The 22104-nt window shown below is 38.3% G+C and overlaps 1 protein-coding gene across 3 annotated transcripts in view; it reads right to left on the bottom strand.

Annotated features, from left to right (window-relative positions):
- CNTNAP5 (contactin associated protein family member 5) overlaps nt 1-22104 on the bottom strand; it is a 307043-nt gene that overhangs the window by 8906 nt on the left and 276033 nt on the right. For 2 of the 3 annotated variants that reach the window (XR_002408012.2, XM_021280776.2), the window contains exons 21-24: nt 16237-16367; nt 14839-14923; nt 6469-6687; nt 751-822 (exon numbers count right to left, since the gene is read on the bottom strand). Coding sequence is in view for 1 of the 3 variants with exons in the window: in XM_021280776.2 (XP_021136451.1) it covers nt 751-822; nt 6469-6687; nt 14839-14923; nt 16237-16367 (507 nt within the window). In the remaining 2 variants the exon portion in view is untranslated. Of the gene's footprint in view, nt 1-750; nt 823-6468; nt 6688-6872; nt 6949-14838; nt 14924-16236; nt 16368-22104 lie in introns of all 3 variants that reach the window. The other variant, XR_010474008.1, reaches the window with a different exon arrangement.

Below are 22104 nucleotides of genomic sequence, written 5' to 3'. Positions count from 1 at the left end.
CTTCTAATTTCAGTCACATTCTGTTTTCACTTGCAGTGAAGCTGGGTCAGTGTGTTGGTTTTTAAGAAACTAGATCTGTATGCTCATACAATTTCCTGCTCTGTCGTGTTTTCTTCTGTGTTATCTCTTGAAACCTCGCATGAGCCTTGTACACTTTGGTTTATAGCTTCTAGATATTATCAAAGGCAGCTCCCTACAGGCCATGCTATAAAATAAACAAAGATAAATTGCATTCCAGGTTGTTAAAGGAAAATGAAAGCCATACATGAAGCTATGAGGACAACATTCCCTAGTGTATGAATGCTTCCACATGACCTAGTGAGTTCCACTTCACCAGGTTGCAAAGAGACAGATAAAGAAATACATATGTATGTCCCATGTTGAGGCTCTCATCAGAGTGGCATGAAAACAATTGCTAGTTAGCTGCATCTTAGGTCACAGAGGTCATCTGTCCAACTTCCCTGCTCAAGCAGGCAGACAGACACAGAAGACTCAGGTTTTTGATGATCCATAATGCCTTTTCTTGGGTGATATCCAACATCATGTGCTGCCACTATTGTCTTCATCTGTAATGCAGGTGCCTGTCTAGGTAGCTTGATACAGATATGTACTAATAAATACAGCAAATACTAGACCTGCTTTAGATTATGAAAGAAACTGAACTGGATTTTATGGGACCCAGATTTAAAGTAGCCCAGATGCTTGCCTTGACAGAATTATTTTTTAGTTGTAATTTTAAAAATAAGTTACCTCCAATCACAGCTGAATCACTTCTGACTGCATTGGTGAGAGGCTCCCTTTCATCTGTCTTCCCAAAAGGATCTGCAGTTGGTTAAACAAAACAGTACTTATATTATGTATCAACTATATTCATTTTCTCTGTGGCTTAGACAGAGAAGTCCTCTTACCCTCATGAATTCTAATCTGTTTTCAAAAGATATGATTTGGGGGATTGAAGACCTGAACCAGTGAGTTCTTTGAAAAATAAAGGAAGCTTGCAGGACAATTTTCTTCTACATCTTCAGGAGCAATGTCTGTTAAGGGTGTGTTTAAAAGGAAATAGAAAGGCTCTCTGTAACATCTGAAAGTCTTGTCTCAGTTTATCGGTAGAATAATTAGCAAGACATTTGAACTAAATAGCCTATTGGGATATTTTCTCAGTCAGAGAGGTGTTTTTGGCATGGTGCGGTTTTTTTGTGCGGTTTGTTTTTTTTGTGTGTGTGGTTTTTGTTGTTGTTGGTTTGTTTGTTTGTTTTGTGGGGTTTTTTGTGTGTCTGTGTGTGTGTGGGTTTTTTTTTAATTATTTTTTTATTTTTTTGATACCTAAGAAACACTATCAGAAAGAAGCAAAAGGAAGGAAGGCTAGACAGATTTAAACCTGACATGTTTGTAGATGCAGATATACAAGCTGAATTCAATCCCATAAAGAGAAGCAGTCTCTTTTTGGGACAGCTTTTTGGAAGGCAATTTTTTCTCTCCATGGCAGAAATGCAGTGGTCAAATTGGATTCAAAAGAAAGAGGGATCGGAAATTATTTCCTATATTAAAAAAGCTCCTCAATATCAGAACTTTCTTGTACCCTTAACTGTAAATGACTGTTGAAACACTGGGCCAAGCAGACTAAAGTGTCAAATTCAGATCCAAACCTGAGAGGTCATGCCCTCCATGAAGTCAGCAGAGTTGCAGGCAGTGCACCTACTTTAGTCCCACATGTTTCAGAAAATGCTGTTTTCTACTGCTAGCTGAATCCAGCTTTTTTGCACCTTCACTTTTTTTTCCTTTCAGCTCACCTTCTTCTTTGATGAAGTTTCTATTGGTGTTTCTCTCCTTTACAAGCCTCCAGGCTATCATACAGAGGATGTATGTGGGAGTTATGGATGACTGTCTGCTATATGCGATACTCCTTTGCCAAACTGATACTTCTGATGCAAGAGGTGGAAGCCTAACTGAGAAATTTGGTCTTGCAAGCTTCATTGTAATTGAAATCCCTGCCCTAGTATCTGACTCAGCTGTATTTTGGTATCTCACTGCCCAAGAAGATGGTTTTTCTTAATTGAAACAAGCAACAATTTCTAATGTTTGTATCAGGAGGTGCTGAGTTTGTAATGATGGTGGCTTTGGGCTGTTTACATTCTTAAAGGGGACACTTTTTCCTTATTCTTTAAAACACTGAAACCATCCCTCAATATGAGCAGAAGGCATCAGCCTCAAAAAGGCTTTCATGTTTTAACAGATGCAAGTCTACTGCTAGTTTTAGGAATGGAAGTATTTCTCCTCAAATACAGCTGTACTGAAAAGTCAGCACTCCCCATGGGTGCAGTTCTTTGAGCTACAGACATGAAAGGGATTTCTGGGGCCAACTGAACATCTCCAGTACACACATTAGCAATGTAAATGGTAATTGCTATTGAGAGATTTGGACACTCAGGTTGAGACCTATTTACAAGAGGCCCGTTGCTTGGATATTGGGTGCCTACAGTGATGTTGCCAAGAAACAAATAGTCATGGCAATGCTTCATCTCATTTACTGCATTTGTGGGACAGGAATGAGGATAAAAGTTGTTGTTTTACACATAAATACAGGTAGCATCATAGAAAATGTTAGGCTGGAAGAGAAATCTGAAGGTTATATAGCTTAATCACAAGCCTTTGAGCTCAAAGCAGGGCTAAATTCAAAGTTAGATCAAGGTGACATAATTTTGTACATCATAGGTAGGTTCATCTTTATTTTTCATCATCTCAACATTAGTTACATAAATCAAAACTAGTATGTTAGGCTCTTTTTGTTTAGCAAAACAGAGGAAAAGAACCTACAGATACTTTATACCTAAGATGTCTGTTAAAGATGGACAGTGTGATCAGCATTTTCCTTTCCACAAACTAGAAGAGGGCAGTAATCATTGTTTTAGACTCAAGATGGTTTAACTTTCAGATACTGGAATTTAGATGAGAGATTTTCTACCCCAGCCCACAGCTGGTGACAGTAAAATCAGTTACAATAAAAATTCACATCTGTTGAACATCAGTTCTCCTGTACTGGAGAAAAATCTCCAGCTGATATCTGGTGCATGGTATTAGTCAAATAGAGTCATAAAAACCTATCAACTATGTATGAAAAAAACATGACATTAAATTTCTACCTTAAAAATTATCTAAGACATTATTCATGCCTAAAATATTATGTAAGATCTGACACTAAGTGCTATTAAAGCTCCATTAATTTTTGGTGACTGTTACCAGAATTTAAGCCCTGAGAGGAAACCAGAACAAATGTTGGAGATAAATTTCAGAAAGAAGGCAAACAGACATGGGCCTTAAGAATTGTATTTTGCCTGAGAAATAAAATCAGGATATAAAGAGAGGAGGGCTTGTTACAGAGGGGCAGACGACATACGACAGCAGAACCATCTCCAGTGGCAACACAATAAACCCTGAAGTCAAGGAGAAGCAATCCTGTGTCTCATTTGAGACCATAACAGGATATCCTCCTCCTTTTGGATGAAACTGATGCCCATCACAGTTTGAATCACTGAAGCTGGAAGTATCCCCAAGGTTGGACATCCCCTCTGGAAATCATTTAGTCCAATACTCCACTCAAATCAGGGTCTATTACAGCAAGTTTCTCAAGGCTGTATCCATTTGGGTTTTGAATATATCCAATAATGTAGACTTCACAACCTCTCTGGGCCTCCTGCCACCTTTGCTAGACTTCCTGCTCATTGGGATGGACTGTTCTTGATCTTGAAATATCACATCCAACACAACTAGCACAGTGAGACAGCGACCTGCACTGTTTAAGTTGCCTTTCAGAAGCAAAATTTTTCTGTGCAGTTTCTGTCTTAGAAAAGTCTTTGGTATTTTTTACTTTAAGTGCATGAAAAACTGCTCTTCAGCTGGGGTATAGATACAGCTCAAGACTCCACCATTCACATAGCTGAACCTGCTCTGGCATTTACAGTATCTTTATATATATATATATAAACATAATAGCATAGTAAAAGTCCATTATCTCTATGCCATCAATGCAGAGTTCAGAATAGCAAAACCTCAGCAAGGAAGAAGGTGATTTGCAGATCTTTGTTAAATATGAAAACCACAGTAAGTTACCTTTCATTTTGTGTTTTCTAACCAGAAAGGGTATGAATAACAGAGCTGTGAGCAAGTGGATTTTATTCTATATTTGTCTGCTAGGAAACGTTCTTGAAGACAAGTAATCCTCTCTGAAGGAAAGACGTTCAATTGTTTTCAAGTTATAAATACAGAAAGCTTTTTTCACACATTTAAAGAGAGATTTCCTAAAGGGCTTTTTTGTTGTGTCTGTACATTAGAAAATTGAGAGAGACATGTACAGTCAACTTTGAAGTTCTATTTTCTTCTCATACACTCAATAATGAGAAATTTGGAACCGATGAATTGAGATATGAGCAGTAAATTTGAAAGTTAATCCTTCACTCTGTTTTCCTTTTATTTCTTAAAATGTGTCTTTTCCATATATAACTGTAATTCTCAAGTACATCTATACAAAATATAATGTGCTACAAATTGGATTTTTTTTTAACAAGAATCTGCCACCCAGTGCTCTTACTATAGCATATAAAGACATGAAGTCTTCAGAACTAACTTGTTCTAAAGATCTTATTCAGGCTTTAATCAAATCCAGTGTGAATGGTGAGGCAGTAGTGTCAGTTAATTTATCATATTGAGAGGAAATAGTATTTTAAAGCACAGAATGGCAAAGACAGGGATGAGCTTTTGTAATAATTCTGCATTTCTGATGTAACAGTGCTTAACCTTGACAATAGAGTGCAACTGATTGTAAGTTTAAATATTTGAAGTCCAAAGATGCTACAATCTGCTCTGTGTTCTGTCCTGCAATTTTGAACCTCAGCTTTTACCACTTTCTAAAATGTTTGGAAAAATTAGATCATCAAGGTGACAGATCACAGGGCAAGGAGTTAATATTTTCAGTATCATTGCCCATTCGGTATTTCCAAGAAACATTTCTGTGCGTCAGAGCAGACACCTTAGATGACTTTGGTCAGTGAGGAGAAGGTTGGGGTGTGGGGAGGAGCACATGCACCAGCAGCCGCTCTCCACAGAGGAATCAGCAGCCCTGTTCCTTATGCAGAATGCTAATAGCATCATTTGTTTTCTATTGAAAATCTTAGGGAAATGGGGATTTGATGCAAGTACAAACATCAAAGGAATCATATTATGATATAAGCCAGCACTCTATTAGTTATCAGTGGCTTCATAGGTCAAGGGGTAAAAAACAGCCCTTAATTTGCACCCCCTTCTTGTCATTAAGAATTCTGCCACACCCACTGGTGACTAAAGCAGCAGCTTGATTGCCCCTGATCCTGGTGACAACATTTCCAGCTGCTCTGAGATTACTTCTCTGCATACAAATTCACATATGCAAAATACTTAAAATTCCCAGAGGACAGCTTCAGGATAGCAAAAGAGATATGAACTATTGGGACTATCATACTGGTACGGCTCAATTAGTGCTCCTTCCATTTAGCCTGAGAGAATAAAGTGCAAGCATTCAATGGAAGTCACGCACATGTGTCGAGAGGTTTGTACAAGATGTTTTTGTTTGTTTCTGCTAGGGTGGGAACGACTTTGACTTGTTTGTTGTATGACTCTTATTGCTTCATCACCAGTGGGATATGGAATGTCTGTAACATTCATGTTCTCCTTTGAGATCAGCAGCACTGGAGCTGTCTAGAGTGGACAGGAATGAGAAATAGATGCATAACCATACTTCCAATGCTGTTTCCACTATGGCTTTGGGACTTTTTTGTTTGTTCTAGGCATGTTTTAGGCAATCCAGGAACTTAGTCTGAAAATTCAGTTATATTACAAGGACTTCTAAAGGGGCCATGGCTAATCCTAATGCCTATCTTCAACACTCCTAATTCTGAGGGAAAAGACAGCTTTCCAGTTCTAATATTTATAATATCACAGTATCACAGTATGTTTGGGATTGGAAGGGACCTCAAAAGATCATCTAGTCCAATCCCCCTGCTGGAGCAGGAACGCCTAGGTGAGGTCGCACAGGAACATGTTCAGGTGGGTTTTGAATGTCTCCAGAGAAGGAGACTCCACAACCTCCCTGGGCAGCCTGTTCCAGTGCTCTGTCACCCTCACTGAGAAGAAGCTTTTTCTCAAATTTAAGTGGAACCTCTTGTGTTCCAGCTTGATCCCATTACCCCTTGTCCTATCATTGTTTGCCACTGAGAAGAGCCTGGCTCCATCCTCGTGGCACTCATCCTTTATATATTTATAAACATTAATAAGGTCACCCCTCAGTCTCCTCTTCTCCAAACTAAAGAGACCCAGCTCCCTCAGCCTTTCTTCATAAGGGACGTGCTCCGTGCTCCACTCAGTTGCATTACAGCAAGGAAGGAAACTTCACTCTGCAGTATCATTTGAAGTCCCCATTTCCCTCTTGGCAGCACGTACCTGATGAGGAATATATTGCAGTTACTGTGTTCACATCAGCTTCCATGATGGATGCACAGCTGGATTCAGTCAAGGAGCCTTTGACAGTCACAGGAGCCACGCTGGGATGGCGTAAGGCAGCTTTCAGGGGAGCAATGTGGTTGTACTGAACAGAGGACATGCAGCCAGTGAAACCGTAGGCGTTTGCTTTTGAGACTTCAGGGTCCAGTGTCAAACTATCTGCAGTACGAAACAAAAACACTCTGTTATCTGTTTTAAGAAAGCATCTAAAAATAAAAATCATAGTTTTGCCTTAACCACCCATTTTACTTCATCCAATCTCAACTGTTCAGCAGTCTTCAAGCTCCCCCTGGCCTACCCCATGAGTTTCCCATCCCCAGTCCTTCCTCTGCAATGCTACTTACATTGAATCGAGTTGGCTTGGACATGAAAGCCTGCATTGTGCTTCCTCATCCGTTTTCTCTATTGTCTGGACACAACCTAACAAATCACAGGTGCTAATCATGGCAAAAACAACAGTAATAATATACAATAAAAACAGCAACACTGAATATCACAGGATCCTGGGGATGATGCGCTTTATCTCTTTTCCATCCCTTAATATTTTCACAGATAGAGACTGTATCTTCAAGGCATTCTACCTCCTCCACTATTTTAATGAAGTAGTCTGCTTTCTATTGTCTATTACACAATGCTTCATGTAGCCGAATATCGAATGGCTGGCTAATATAGGCTTCCACCCCTCTTCCAGAGTTAATTTTTCAACTTTCTTTTCCAATACACCTAATGAAGTTACTATATTTTTATAAAGAGATTTGCTAGGAATCCTTTTAGTTATGAGCCAGTCTCTCACTCTGCTAGCCCTATTCCATTAATTTAAAAAAAAAAAAAAAAAAAAAAGAAAAGAAAAAAGTATATCGCTTTTCATCTAAATCAAACCCAATATCTCCATGTTCTTTTCCAGCCTGAAGATGAGGTAGACTAATTATTTTATCTGTTGGTCTGTGTTCATTTAAATTTCACAAAGAGAAATCCAATTCAAAGGTGTCTTTTATTTAGTTCCAAATGTTTTAATATCAAAGATTGTTTGGGAAAATCAGTGAAGGACAGTGAAGCCACCTTTTCTTTCCTCCAAGCTCTCATTTATTTACTTTCCAGAAATTGAAATTTATACTGCTCAGAGGTCTGTAACATGATGTGCCTTATATCTAGGTCAATCAAACAAGAAAAAAAGCCACAAATGCACACATCTATGGTATCAAAAGTTATTGAAGGTCTTAAAATTTACCTGCTAATGGAAAAACAAAACAAAACAAAACAAAACCAACAACAAAAAAAACCAAAACAAAACAAAAAACAAACTTCTAGCATTGTAAGTTTTGAAAATGCTTTCTCTTGAAGCACTTGCAAATACTATTCTTGAAAGAGTAAGATGATAAACTTCAAAATATAGTCCAATTTTCCACTATTATCCGTATACAATGATTTTGCAAACTCTCAGACAAAAGGATTTAGTGAAAAAGATGTTCTCTTATAAATGACGTTGCTACTTGAATTATGTAAAATTCCTTTACATATGAGAAAATACAGAGAAATCTCAAAACTAGCTGAAATCAAGCATTATTTTGGTGCTCAAGATCCGTGACTGTTACATCATAAAGTCAGAGGGAATTAGCTCAGAAAAATTTCTAATTATGTTTGAATGTCTTCATGGAAGTACAATGTGGAAGAATTTGGCTGTTTCTCAGCAAAGCAAGGTGTGGTGTGAGCTTCGTCTCCAAGGGGTCTCACAAGAGAGATGCTCAGTCTGTAGAACTGCCATGGAGACAGTCCCTGGGCTGAGAGTAACTGCAAGAATGAAAGATGGGAAAAGAAACGGAGAGGCTTTGTGACTTGAAAAAACTGTGGTTTTACAGAGGTTCACATTTGCTCTTCTCAAAGTGTGTAGGAATTGGCTGCATTCAGGTTTTTAATGAGATTTTGGCAGGGGTGTTATAAAACAGACAAATAATTCCTTCCAAGTTTCTGCAAGACAGCTTATATAAACCTGAAAGACTGATTTACAGTACTTGCCATCTTTGTTGAATTTATAAAACCCTTTGTAAACATCTCTACTCTCAGCCTTTCCTGTTTTCTTAGCTCTGACACAAAAGGTGGATTTGTTGGTATCTTTTAGACATCAGGCAATCTAAATTGCTCTGTTCTGCCCCAATGTGCAAAAGGTAAAGCCTAAGAAATAATGAATTCCTTTTTCATGGTACAGTAGTTTGAAAAGTCTGAGACACAGTACTTTTGAAAGCTTTTTTAAAAAGTCAAATTAAGGGCCAATTCCAGGAGTCTTTTGTCAAAGTAAGCTTTGCATGAATGAGAACTAGGAGATTTATTGTTGAAAGGCTTTGAAATGTGGAAAAAAAAAAAAAAAAAAAGAAATCAAAGAACAAAACAAAACCAACCCCAGAGTCCTCTGGTAAAAATACCACGTGCACAGATACAGTTTGGCTTATAATATGGCTTTAGATGCATGCTTTACGTCTTTCAGAAAGTGGGGCTTTCACTGTTCTCAGCAAGAGACTTGCATAACTTGAATGTGAACAACTTGTGCTGCCCTCTGAATTTTTGAGTGGGTAACATAAATCTGTGATTATGACTTAGTTCCTTCTGTGAAAAGCTTATTAAAGGCTGCTCTGTCACTTGAAGTGTTTAAATCACAATAAAATGTTTTTCCCAAAGATATTTTCACTACATGACACAGTGCTCTGTAAGAGAAGCAGCTCAGTGAAGTTCCAAGGTCTGTGTTGAAATAAGGTTGTATAAAACATCAGTGGCCTTCCTCTGGCCTGGTTACACTGTGAATCTTTCCATGCATTTGATGGACCTGGAATAATCACATTTGATTGCTGGTGGTGGCTTGCTTTGATACTCTGACATTTTAGCATTATGTTTCTGTTCTTGGTACTGGACACTGAATTACTTTGGATGGCTTCTACATGGGGGACGAGAAGGAAATATTTTTCAGCTTTTGAGTAATTTAACTGTTCATTCTCTACAATTTAAGTTTACCCATGCTTTTAGGAAGCAATTTTTAAGCTTTGTCTGCTGAGTAGTGCATAAGTTGATTTGGCTTCTTGCTGGATCCTTTATCTGCTCCCTGGAAGCTGTCTGCAATGTCACAGCTCGGTAAGTTTACTGTTGCTTTTGCTTTCCTGTTTTCCATGTATTTGCAATGGCTTCCATGATAATGAGGATGAAGTCTAACATGTAGTTTTATTTTTGAAACTTCATTGGTTGTATCAACATAACTTATCTGCTGATTCATTTCTATTCACCAAAACAGACATCCTGTTTCACTGCTGTTTCTCTGTGCACATCTGCCATATATGACACACTTGTTTTAAGATCCTAAATAAATAAAGCAATTTTAAGTCCTAATGTCTCAGTAATGGGAAATTAATTTTCATCATAAATAGAATTCTGATGGAGTTCTTTTGGACCAAGCATTAAGCTCTTCAAGAAGGTATCAGGAAATTGACATGTAAATGATAATTAATATGACAGGTAATTGTAATCAAAGAGAAATCAAATGTGTTATTAGTGTGCAAGGAAACTGACTTAAAGGACCTCCTTTCTAAAGCTAACACTGTGGTCATAAACAAAACATTATCCAATGTATTTTGTTCTTTTTTTTTTTTTTTTTTTTTTTAAATAAACATGAATTTCATATCAGATACTTAAATCTGAGCCCAAAGTTAACTTGTGTGCTCATTTACATCCAGCAAGGCCCATTATGCATTTCTTTAATCAAAATCTATTTTTGTCAGTGAGTGCAGACATAGTCTGTTTTAAGTGTCTATGCCCCAAATTAATTAATTAATCTAAGTGAATTGCTGGTAGAAGTGCAAAGGGCAATTTACTCTGTGTGCTGAAGCGTTGGTTGTCCTTTTTTTGAGACTGAGAAACAGAAGGATGATTTTTGTGGTAGTTAAAATTGTATCCATCACCTCATTTTGCCAAGGTGCTGAACAGTACTGGCAAGATTACTTCTTGGACATTGCCAATAGATTTGGAGTCCATGATCTTGAATCAAAAGACTCCTGTAGTCTCCACACTGCACCTGTTTCAGAAGAGTTGACTACCATGTACCTCATGTACCAGTTACCTCAAAAAATAGGTTGCTGCATCCTTCAACAATGTCAGTACACATTGGTGATACTACTCATTAATTTAGAAAGGGTAGAAAGCATATCGTGGATTAGACTTGAAACAACAAAAAGACATTTTTGGTATCATCTCATTTCCTGGTGTGACCCTGCCCCAAAGGCAGCTGAGTGAACAACACAGGATTTTTTCCTGGTCAAAACCATTGAGCTCAACCCATTTTGCTTTTCCTCAAGAGAAGGATGAATGTGAACAGGAGACAGGCTCCAGTCATTCAATGTGCCTCCAAGACACTTCTGAAAAAGCAGGAGACAGCAAGATCAAAGCTAGTTTTTCTCACAAGTTTTCCCAGGAATGAGCAGAACATGCCAGGATTTGCTTGACAGCAATTGAACATTTAATGCTAAGTGTAACATTTGAGAATTTTTGTTTCATTAGGCTTAACAGAGATAATTTCAGACATGCATTTAGTATGTTTTCTTAAAGACAGTTTGTCATCTAAAATGAAGCACTGCTTAGAGTTGCAATGTGAAATTTGTTATATGTCACAATTTTTGACGTTTGAATCCTAATCTGTCACAACACAGCCACCCTATGTGATTTTGCATGGGCTCAAAATATAATCTATAAAAAGAACAAAATGTGGAAGAATATGGAAGAATATGTGCAAAAGAATACATGCTTATCTCAGGTGCAGATGGCTAAAATCAACTCAAGCAGCAAGAAATTCAGACTAAAAATAAAATTCCTGGGTACAAGTAGGTGACCTTAGACACTTACCTGGGCCATATTATCAACAAGAAAATGGGGATTTAAGCATGGTGTTATGATCATACGGTAAATGATATTGCTGAGGAAAAAGTCTGAATAGATTTGGTCTCCTTTTGATAGAGACATGATGGCTTTATCAGCTTAGACTTTGGAGAGCTTGAAGTGCCTGGGATAGTCAAACTTTGCTTATTTTAACTGCTGGCATCTTGGTCCCAAATGCCTCTCCTCTTATCATAAGCAGCCATTTCCATTCTCTTAATGCTTTACTAGGCTACTAGGAGGAAAAACAGTGACTTTTAAAGGTGCCTTATAACACAACCAAGAGATCTATTTCCAGGGCATGGTCCTTCTAAGAAATAGGTATTTAGTGCAAGAAGAGTCTGCAGTAAAGAGCTCTGTGGTGATCAGAAGATCCCAACCAATATATCTTGCAGTCATTGCTGTATTGTTTAAAATGCTGGATCACAATATTCTGAGACTGTGACTTCAAATTTCTTGAGCAAATTGTGATCTTTTGAGCTTAAAAGGGGAAGACTTTCCACCAAAAAAAAAAATGGACTTAAGTATTTTCCACAGAAACTGTCTAAAAGGAGATCCTTCTTTAGGGAAGCTTTTGTAATGCGAACTTACCTCTTCTGATTTAATTATCCTATTATGATCTCCCCAATATAATATCACTCTTTGATGAAATACTTTGTGATCTCTTCAGTGTATAGGTTCCATTTTCTTCTTGTGAACTTTTAATATGAAAAGGCTATCATAGAAATCATAAGAATTGTACTGCATCTACATAATAATATTAATAAAATTACTTTCCAGATAAACTTTCTTCTATGTAGACTTTATATCAAAGCTGAATGATTCAGTGTAAGGACTCCTAAAACTTTACTGTGTTTTAACTCAGGCTTTTAGAGATAAAACATATCATAATCATGTGGTAGACTATAGTGTTCTCATTGACAGTGTAAGAAGGTCTGGTAATTCATCACTTTGAACAAACAACTAAATTAGGTTAATGTTAATAGATGCTAAAGAAATCTGCGCAGCCTTTTTCTTCAGAATACTCCTGAATCGCTTTCAATGCTACCCCTTTTACTCTGGTATCACTACATAGCTAGTATATTAAACTACTCAGAAGCAAATATGCAGACAATGAGATTCACTCCTCTTCATCAGTGATTATTTTTCCAGGGACTAAAATGGTGAAAGATTAAGACCTGTTGGGGCACAGTAAGAAGTTTTCAAAGAATCATTAAGGTCAACCCCAAAACAAGTAAATTATATTTTCCATTGGGATAGAAGCTTTTTTCTAGACAAGACCTAAACATATGCAAATTTGTCTCTGAGATCAGAGAATTACAGAATAACTTAAGTTGAAAGACACCTCTGAAGATCATGTAGTTCAATCCCTTTTTCAAAGTGGAGCCAGCTTCATAGTTAGGTCAGACTGCCAATAGAACTCATGTGGTTAAATACAGCAGTATGATCTCTGCGAGGAGTACTTAAAGTAAATGAACTGGGACTCTGGTTAAGATTTCACTAAGGCTTTACCATAAACTCTATGACCCAATTGGGTCCTGAATCCAGTACTCACTAAAGTCTGTGGAAAAACTCCCATTGATACTGATGAGCTTTGGATAGGTCCTTTTGTGTCTTGCCTTTATATTTGTGAAGTAAAAATGACAACAAACTACGTGATAATATTTCTCTATTGCTGTTGGATACTGTGAGGATGAATTCAACAAACGTCTGTTGGCTACTTGAATGCTGCTTCTTTTTACTCCCTTGCTTCAAAGCCACACTTATATTTAGATTGATCTTCCTAAGGCAGCTATATGGCCCCATTACTGTGGATCTGAACAGCTCACAGCCTTTAATGCTTTTACCCTGCCATCACCTCTCTCATGTAGGGATGTTCTATTATCCATGCTTTACTGATAGAGAACAGAGATAGTAAAGCTCAGACTGGTTCCAGTGGGAATAAAATGCCTGCTTACCATTATATCTGCACATAAATGGCTTGCCCAAGGTCATTCAAGCAGTCTGTAGCAGAGTGAGCATCTCTATGTTTTGAATTCCAGTTGAGCCCTCCCCGCCTTTAATGGAGGGGATTTTTCCTATAATTCAGAGCTGGGTGTAGGACAGCCATTGAAAAATATAGCAGATTTGAGAATCAGAAAAATAAAATATCAGAGTTTAAGTACCTTTTGACTAAAGGAAGTATAATTGGGCTGGGGGGTAAGAAGCACTATTATTTAAAAACTGGACATTGTATAGAAGTGCACTTTTCAAGAGTTCCAGCTGTGCTCATAAGAAAATCCAGTGCGGAAGAGGTTTCAATCTTTTATGATGTCCTGCTGGAAGCTCATTGAGATTTCTCAGACAGTGGGAATTGAATGGTGGAGTTGAGAAAGAAGGTGGTATAATCATCTGGTTAAGAAGACAGCATCAGGCTATTAGAGCAGGCAAATGAACAGTAGTGTGGTAGGAGAGGAGAGACAAATTTTCAGAAGAGTATAGCACAGATAATATAGAACACACAGAACAGAGCTTTTCTAGATGGTTCTGTTTCAGTGGATGCATAAATGGCATCACATGCCTCTGGAAGTTTATGCTTTGCTAAGGGGATGACAATGACAAGGGAAAAATTAGAGGATATTGGTTTAGGTCACCAGTATTCACCTTCTGGTGAATCAGTAAAAGAAGCTATAGTTGACATTTTACACACATAATAGTATAAATAATGAATGGACATATTTATGTAATGCTTGATATGATGTCCAATTCTAACAAAAGACTAAAATATCTATAACCAAGAAAGTATTGAGAATCTTACTGGAGATGTATAAGACTCTTCTATAAAGTAATATAACACACTTGACAACAAAATAGAGGATTTCTACTTTGCAAATTTCTGGCAGATTTTTCCTCTTCTTGTAATGGCTTTGTAGTGTGGAGGGGTAAAGATGAAGAAGGTCCATGTACAGGGCATGCAGAATTGAGGCCTCAGTGCTATCTGTAATATAGACATTCCTTGCAGAATTCAAATGGAAAAGGACTGGGAGTGCAAAAAGGATAAAGAGGATGAAGGCTCACAGCGCTGTTTTTCTTATCGTTATGACACAGAGATGGTTTGGGAGGAGCGAGTTTTCGTCAGCAAAATGATATCATTAGACTAAAATGCCACCCTGTGCAGCCACACAGGCAGTATAAATCATTTTACTGAAGGAAGCAATGGCAGAAGTTAATATTGCTATCAGTGCAAACAAGTAAAGTACCAAAATTTTGCATTGATAAGGTATATCAATTGGAGTACTGGAATGCTCAGGCCAACTCTTACAGCTAAATCAGCCAAACCCCAGTCCTATTAAAAACCCAACACACAGCAAAGGTTCACTCCAACACTAGAACTGATGAATCAGGAATATTTTTAGTGGAACCTACCTGTGACCTTGCCCAAGGTGAGTGATTTGATGGCCTTAAAATCAATCTCAGAAAAGTTGTGTTTGAGTTTGAGAACTTGATCAACCTGGAAGAGGTCAATAAAATTAATTCATTACAACAGCATGTAGACACCTCTAGATCTCTCTGTACTGCAAACTTCTGGGAATGCTCTCAGCTGCAAATCAGTTAATTCTGCCCCCAAGCATGATTCAGTTTCTAAAGATAGCAAAGCAAATGTGCTTTGATTTTAGCATGAGAAACTGAAAGGTACACCAGAATAGTCATATAAAGGGCTTTGAAGAAACTTCCCCGGCAGAAAAGCTTAAAATGTTTGACAATGAAATCCCCCCGGTTCCCAAAATCTGTGTCTAGTCACTTCAGAGTGCACTCAAAGGAGGCCTCCCTAGAAATGTATTGTGAAGATAAGTTCTGCATAGAAAAAAAAAACACAGTCTAGCAGGCAACAATAGACTGGTCCTTGAGGAAAACCCTAGCTTTTAGCATAAGCCTCCTTCCTAGACAACCAGGCCTACCTACCTTAACTGCTGTGCTAACTATGTTATCATCTTACCACCCAGATATGGAAATTGTAGGCAAAAGAAAAACAAAGGCATTCTCAGTGCTTCTGTCTCCTTCTCATTCTAATTCCTTCATTAACACATGGCTTCTCGTTAGGGTCTGCCACCCTTCCCTGTTAAATGACTGCTGCCCAGATCTAGCCAATTTGTTTTGTAATATGAACTGCTATAATTAGCCTCAGAAAGCAGAAGGAGCAGTATGATGGTCATCTTCTCCCTGACTTGGAAAAGTGATGCGGGGAAACAGGGAAAAAGAGGGTTCTCATCTCCTGTGAGGCTGTCACAGTCAGCATGACTTGCTTCAAGCAAAGGGACTGGGCATTGTGTTGGCTGCACCCTGCATTCCCTCCGTCTTTCCTCTTCTGTGAGAAGATAAGGCAACTGTGATTTTATCTTGGGACACATACTCCTAATGAAATTATATTCACAAGTATTTGCTCCCCAGCTGTTTTTCTCATGTTGACAACATTTTTAATGATCCATACTGTATGCTTCCTCTGGGACTACAGGTCACACAGACATCCCCTAGCCCCAGCACCACTCCAATGGTCCAGATAAACTTGTGGCCAAAGGTGTTTCCTAATTCACAGATTGATAGAGACAAGTGAAGGATCACTCTACTGAAACCACCACAGTTGGGCACACTTTGAAGTGGGGCCTGGATGGAGCTTTGGACTAACCCACAAGGCTGTTCTGCTGCTGATCCAGCTTTGGTTGCACCAAGTCAACATGAAACCTTTGCCTCCTGCTGGCATTGAAATCAGTGGTTCTGTTTGTGGCATGAAATACTATTTAAGACTCAACAAAAGCCATGGCATACCTGAATAATGAGCTCTCTGCCTTCTCTGTTAATCTTCACATGGTGCAGCTCTCGGTTGGCAAAATTTCCAGAGTCAACGGTGAAAATAAGGAGTCCATCCTTACTCAGCTTGTATCGGACCTGTAAACTTCCTTAAAAGCAGAGTAAAATTCTGTGTATAAAACCTGTGTCCATAATGAGACACTATTCAATACCTTTACACAACATATAACTACTTTTATTACAGTGGAGTAACAAGGTTAAAATGTCAAGAAAGAGGCTGAAGAGTTTGAACTGTAATGAAAAGTGCAAAAAAATAATGCACTGGAAGAGTTTTCCTTCCTACTAGCTAATAGACTCTGCTATGGAGAAACATAACTTAATTGAGTCATTAAGTATATCAGAGGAGAGTGTGTCTGTGTGGGTCAGGCATTTTGCAATGCCACAAAAGCTGATCTACATTAGTCTGTTAAGGGTCGCTTCCACCAGAGGGCATACAGGTCTTGCACTGCTCTATTAAAATAAATTTGGTGGATTTTACTGTTCCTTTTCATCAAGATGTAACAGACAGTGACAACTGTGAGAATTAGAACTTAATTTCAAACATTTAAAGGTCCAGACTCGTTATGATTTATATACAATACAAGAAAATATATACTGTAAATCATTATACAGAAAAAAAATATTACTTGGATGTTCTAATGCATTTGAAGAAATAAATATAATTCATATAAAAATGAATGCCAAACATCTCTTTCAGTCTTTGTATCATAAAAAGCATTGTGGCTTCTGATAAATAACAGTACCACGACAAATCAAAATGAATGAGAAAATGAGGAATCAATATGAATTTTAATCCTTCCACAAATGACTACAGAGTCTATATATATATATGTATATATATATATATATAATTTAAAAGGAAAAGAACCTTTTCTGATAAAATCCTTTCAAGCTTAGTTTTCTAGGAATTAAGTAGCACAGAGGAAAATACTCTGTGAACTTCTGGAATTCTTTTTGTGTATCAACCACCACAGTAAGTAGAACAACAGTGGTACCATAGAGTTTAAAAGCTTTTCTGGGACTACTTTGTTGGTGTCTCCAAGGAGAAAATGAATGCTGACAGCACCACAATCCTGAGCAAAGGTCCTTCATTTATTCCCTGTTCTGAAAATCATAATAAAAAAAAAAAATCTCCTACCTCCTTCCATTTCAGCGCTTTTCTTATTAATAACACAAGTACAAATTATTGCAAGCATCACTAGATTTTACAGAAAGCTCCATACAAACATTACCTGTGCAGAATGCTGGGGACTAATGGACTGATTGTCACTGAGGGATGTGTTCACACTGTTTGAGCTCTAGGACCGGTTTCAGTGTTTGCAGGGGCAATGCTTGCGTGCCCATCATGATGCAGCACCACGTCAGAGAAGCCAGTGGAACATCTGCACAAGCTCCTGCACATGAATGCTGCACTGACCCCACCATGCATGGCGCCTGTGACCCCAGAAGCAGCCTGGTTGGTTATGAGGTGAACGAGCAGCCCTATTTGGCTTCTATATTCAGCCATATTACTGCCTAGTGAGAGGGGATACAGGGCGGTTTTCCTTCACTGCATAGCGTGAATGTACTTGCTCCCTTCAGTCTTGCAAGTTCTTCCTCGGTAATGTCAGCTCTGCTGTCCTACAAGCTACTGTAAAACCACTTTTACTGAGCTTGAAGCAATGTATAAATTTCCTGCAGAGGGGCAGTTTTGCCATCTCTACGCAACTCACAGTGATGTTGGCAGTTCTTGTGATTTGGACTCAGAGTCCAGTTAAGATTGTTTCTCCTTTTCCCTCACTAGGATGTTTGGCTGCTCAGGCTCCTCAGACCTGTACTTTTTGTAACATTCAGTATATTCCAGATGAGCACTGCTGCTCTCTAGGCTTTGGAGGATAGAAACAAAGCTTCCGAAAATGAGAGGGAAAATAAGAACGAACTACTAGGATGAAGGTTTTTTAGCTGATTGAGAGACATGCTGGATCAGTTGAGCTTTTAAAGTGAAAATAATTTTAAAAAAAGGATAGAAAGCATTTACTTTCTCACACATAGTCATGGATGTTAGAGGGAAATTTGAGATCAAGGTCAGTAATGACTGCTGAATTATTCAGTGTGATATTATAGGTCCTGATTCAGCTGCCCTGAATCATACTGCAAAGCTCCATCCCCTCATTGCACAGCCAGACCAAGTAGCAACAGGGAATAACAATGCAAAAATGTTAGAATTATTTCACTCTAGAAAGACATGAGAAGAGAAGTGCAAGTGCAACAAAGTGAAGGGACCTTCTTCAGACCTGCTCATTAGGGCAGCAGGAGAGTCGATAAAAATGGAAAGGTTGCCTAACCCTGCACACCACAGCTAAGATGACCACACAAAATAAGCTGAAAGTAAGATCTGACAGTGTAACAGCTTGGTCCAAGCTAAAAATCATGTCTCAGAAGAAGCACTTGATACCTCTGGAGCCTTTGAAAGTGTGAAAAATAGAACAGTCACTAGATTTGATTTGTGACCTTGTACTAGTTGCTAAGTTTATAAATGTGAAAAGACTTTGCTCTTCTCATGCTATGAACATGCAGGTATATAAAATATAAATGGTACTACTATATTCAGGTGATTAACACAGCAACCAGCACATTTGTGTTCAAAGAGAGCCAGCAAGATATGCAATCTATCTAGGCACTCAGCTGCTGCAAACAGGGATATATCCATTAACTTCATCAGAGAAAACTGATTTTAAACCAGAAACCATCTGTTCCATTTGTTGCAAGACAATGGAGGAGGTTCTTGACATCCATTAAGAACAGATATTATTTTCTGCAGTGGTACAATTTTACCTTAAATCATTTAAATATATCAGTGAATAGTATCTTATTTTATCAAATTGCTCTGAATTCCAATGGCAACTTTCTTTGGATGTCTGCTCTTCAAAACCATTGAATTCAAGTTGGCTTTTTGTCTGAGGTCAAATTTGCATTAATATAAACCAGAAGTATGTGGGCTCATCTCTCCAGAGGTGTTCTAGAATTTACAGCAGTGTAGCTGAGAGCTGATTTTGGCTTGTATTCAGTACCAAAACTTTTTCTGTTTTCAGAATACAGATTAATTTGTCTGGCAGATTACATTTTACTACTTCACAGGCAAAATAAATGGATTATTAATTAAGATTATTATTAAGAATTTTTTGTCCTCTGAATTTTGATTATCTGGTCTGCTGACTTTCTTCAGCACATCAACCCAGTGTCACTAACTGCAAATAAAAATCTGTGCCTAAACCAATTCTATTCTCTCTATTATCTATTCTCTCTCTGTTTTGTATCATTTTTGCCTCACAATAGGGATTCACACTAATCATAAGCAGCATAATTTCTGGCAGTCTTGTTGCAGTCATGCCTGTCATCCTCCTCATCTCCCCATGTCTGAGCATGCACACCTGGAGTGCCATAATGTTCAAGCAATGCATTGCCTGTTGTGTTTTCTTCCTTCTGTAATGTATGTGGAATTGCTGGAGGACTTTTCTATTAAGTCCATACAAGAGTCATGGAAGGAAAGAGAGAGGTATCATATTTTTGGCCTTGGACTGGAGAATTTTACTGAGCACACTACCCCGGCAATGTTATAATAGGTATGAGTAGATTCACACTTCATTATTATAGTAATCCCTTTCAACTTCAAATTCTGCAAACTGCAGATCAGCATAGAGATAGCTCCATAACAGCCCACAAAAGGAACAGGCACAGTTTAGCCACAGTGTTACACAGCACAGAGTGTCCTCTGTTTTCCACTTCTGGAGGAAACAAGTCCACATGGGTTGCCTTGCTACTGTGATAAGGCCACTACCAGTATCAGATCTGGATTGCTACACATCACTGTGGTCTTCAGTCTGTAATCTGCAGTAGTATAATCTGTGATTGCAGGGCTGAATGACACCTCTTTGTTGATATGAAACAGCTACAGAGCCATTTTAACAGGGTTCCTGGGGGTCCCATTCTGCAGAGGGAAGTTCTGGGAAACAGAGACCAAAGGGAAGTATTTATGTTTTCCCACGCTGATGAGTAGCTTGGGGATCAAGTGCCAGCATAATCAACCTCCAGGCAGCTACAGGAATAGCACAGTGCCTTCAAACTGCTTCTGCCTTTTTGCTGAGAACAAGAAAGATGTAGTAGTAACTCTTAAGTCTAATGGTAATAACGACACTATACTGGTTAGAGATTTCTAAGTGTTCAGACTGAAGAAGAAAAAAATATTCCCACGCCACACAGTGTGAAGACATACCTTGGCCATGTTACAGGTTCTATGTTCAAAACATTTTCTAATTAAATATGTCAACAGAAGAGTTGTCTTTCTTTTTCCTGTGTCTACAGCAGTGCCTGTGTGGAATGTCAGAAACATCTGGTAGTTTGTGGCCTATGCCCACTAATTTTACATTAATTCTGCACTGTCAAAGCTTGTGTTGAAAATGAAACAGTAATTTTTAAATCATTGGCTGGAAAAGAGAGCATGGGAAAACGTTATAGAATGTTCTGGCTAAGCAAAAGACTTCTTGGCTTAAAAGATCTCACCTAGTGCTAGCTATTTGGCTAAAAGGTTAAAGCAGCTCTACAGAAAACTAAAAAAATTGATACCAGGAATTTGATCTATAGATCCATCATTCATAAGCAAGGTTCTTGTCACATGTCACCAGGACCACAGGTGTTGTGCCATTTAGACTTGAAGAACCAAACAGCAAGGAACGGAACATGATGTCTTTGGAGTCTGAGACTTCTCTGCAGGACCTTCATTTACAAAAACTGGTTTTAAATGAGCCCATTTTGAACCCAACATCTCCGCCAACTTCAATAGCACTTTTTAATGACTTAAACTGCCTAGAGCAGCTGGCAAGACATCTTGCACTGCTCAGAAAAGCTGAGGTTACTTTAAGAAGCCGCTGTGGGTGGCACACATAAAACATACAACTTTATCGCCATCATGTAACATCAGGAAAAATCATTTAAATCAGGGAAGATGACAACTCAAATTTGGGAGAAACATGCATGTATAAAACGATGACACACTGCATTAGGAAAAGGGGCTCAGACAACCCCTGCATGTCCCGCTGCCTCAAAGGCACTCAGAAACAAAGGAGTTTATGACCAATAGAACCTCTTACAACTGTCTCAAACCAGCAGTCACCCTCATCAGACTGTAAGATGCTAATTACACCACTGCATCTACCCTCAGCACTCACTTAAACTATAGCTAAAAGAGAAAGCAATTAAGGAAGGCATCAGTTAAACAAAGGGTGGAATATATTAGTGAGGTTATTGATGTGGCTATTATGAAGAAAAAAAAAAAAAGAAATATTTAGCCAAGAAAGCCATTTGCTGCTCATAAGGTAGAAACGTTTGTTTGCTCCTGACTGCAGAACAGTGCATGACAGTTTTCAGTTCTCTCTACCACAAAATATCTCTGGCAACTTGCACAGATTCAGCACGACAGTGTCGCTCTTCATAGCCTAGATATTTAAAAATGAACTACTACTTTCTCAGTTAGGAGCAGCTGGCTAAGAAACCTGCTCTTTAATTAGCAGCTTCTCCCCAGGGATATTTACTCAGTAAATTTACTCTTCAGTGGAAGTGCCGCTGGTGGTTTGAAAGAAACAAGGCCCATCTCTTCAGCATCCAGTGGTATTTAACTAAGAAAGTACTTGCAGATTTTAGGAGGTAACTCCTGCTGTTTTGCACGGTGAAAACAAAGAGGTGAAACCGTTGAACACATTTGTTGATATGATTACTCAGCTACTTCATTTGATTAAATGACACTTTTATATAAGGTTACAAAAAAGAGCCGTCCCCACAAATTTTTGTAAT

Source organism: Columba livia, chromosome 7 (assembly GCF_036013475.1).
Source record: "Columba livia isolate bColLiv1 breed racing homer chromosome 7, bColLiv1.pat.W.v2, whole genome shotgun sequence".
Lineage (NCBI taxonomy): Eukaryota > Metazoa > Chordata > Aves > Columbiformes > Columbidae > Columba > Columba livia.
Note: the sequence above shows the minus strand (reverse complement) of the source record. Positions and strands in the feature narration are given on the sequence as shown.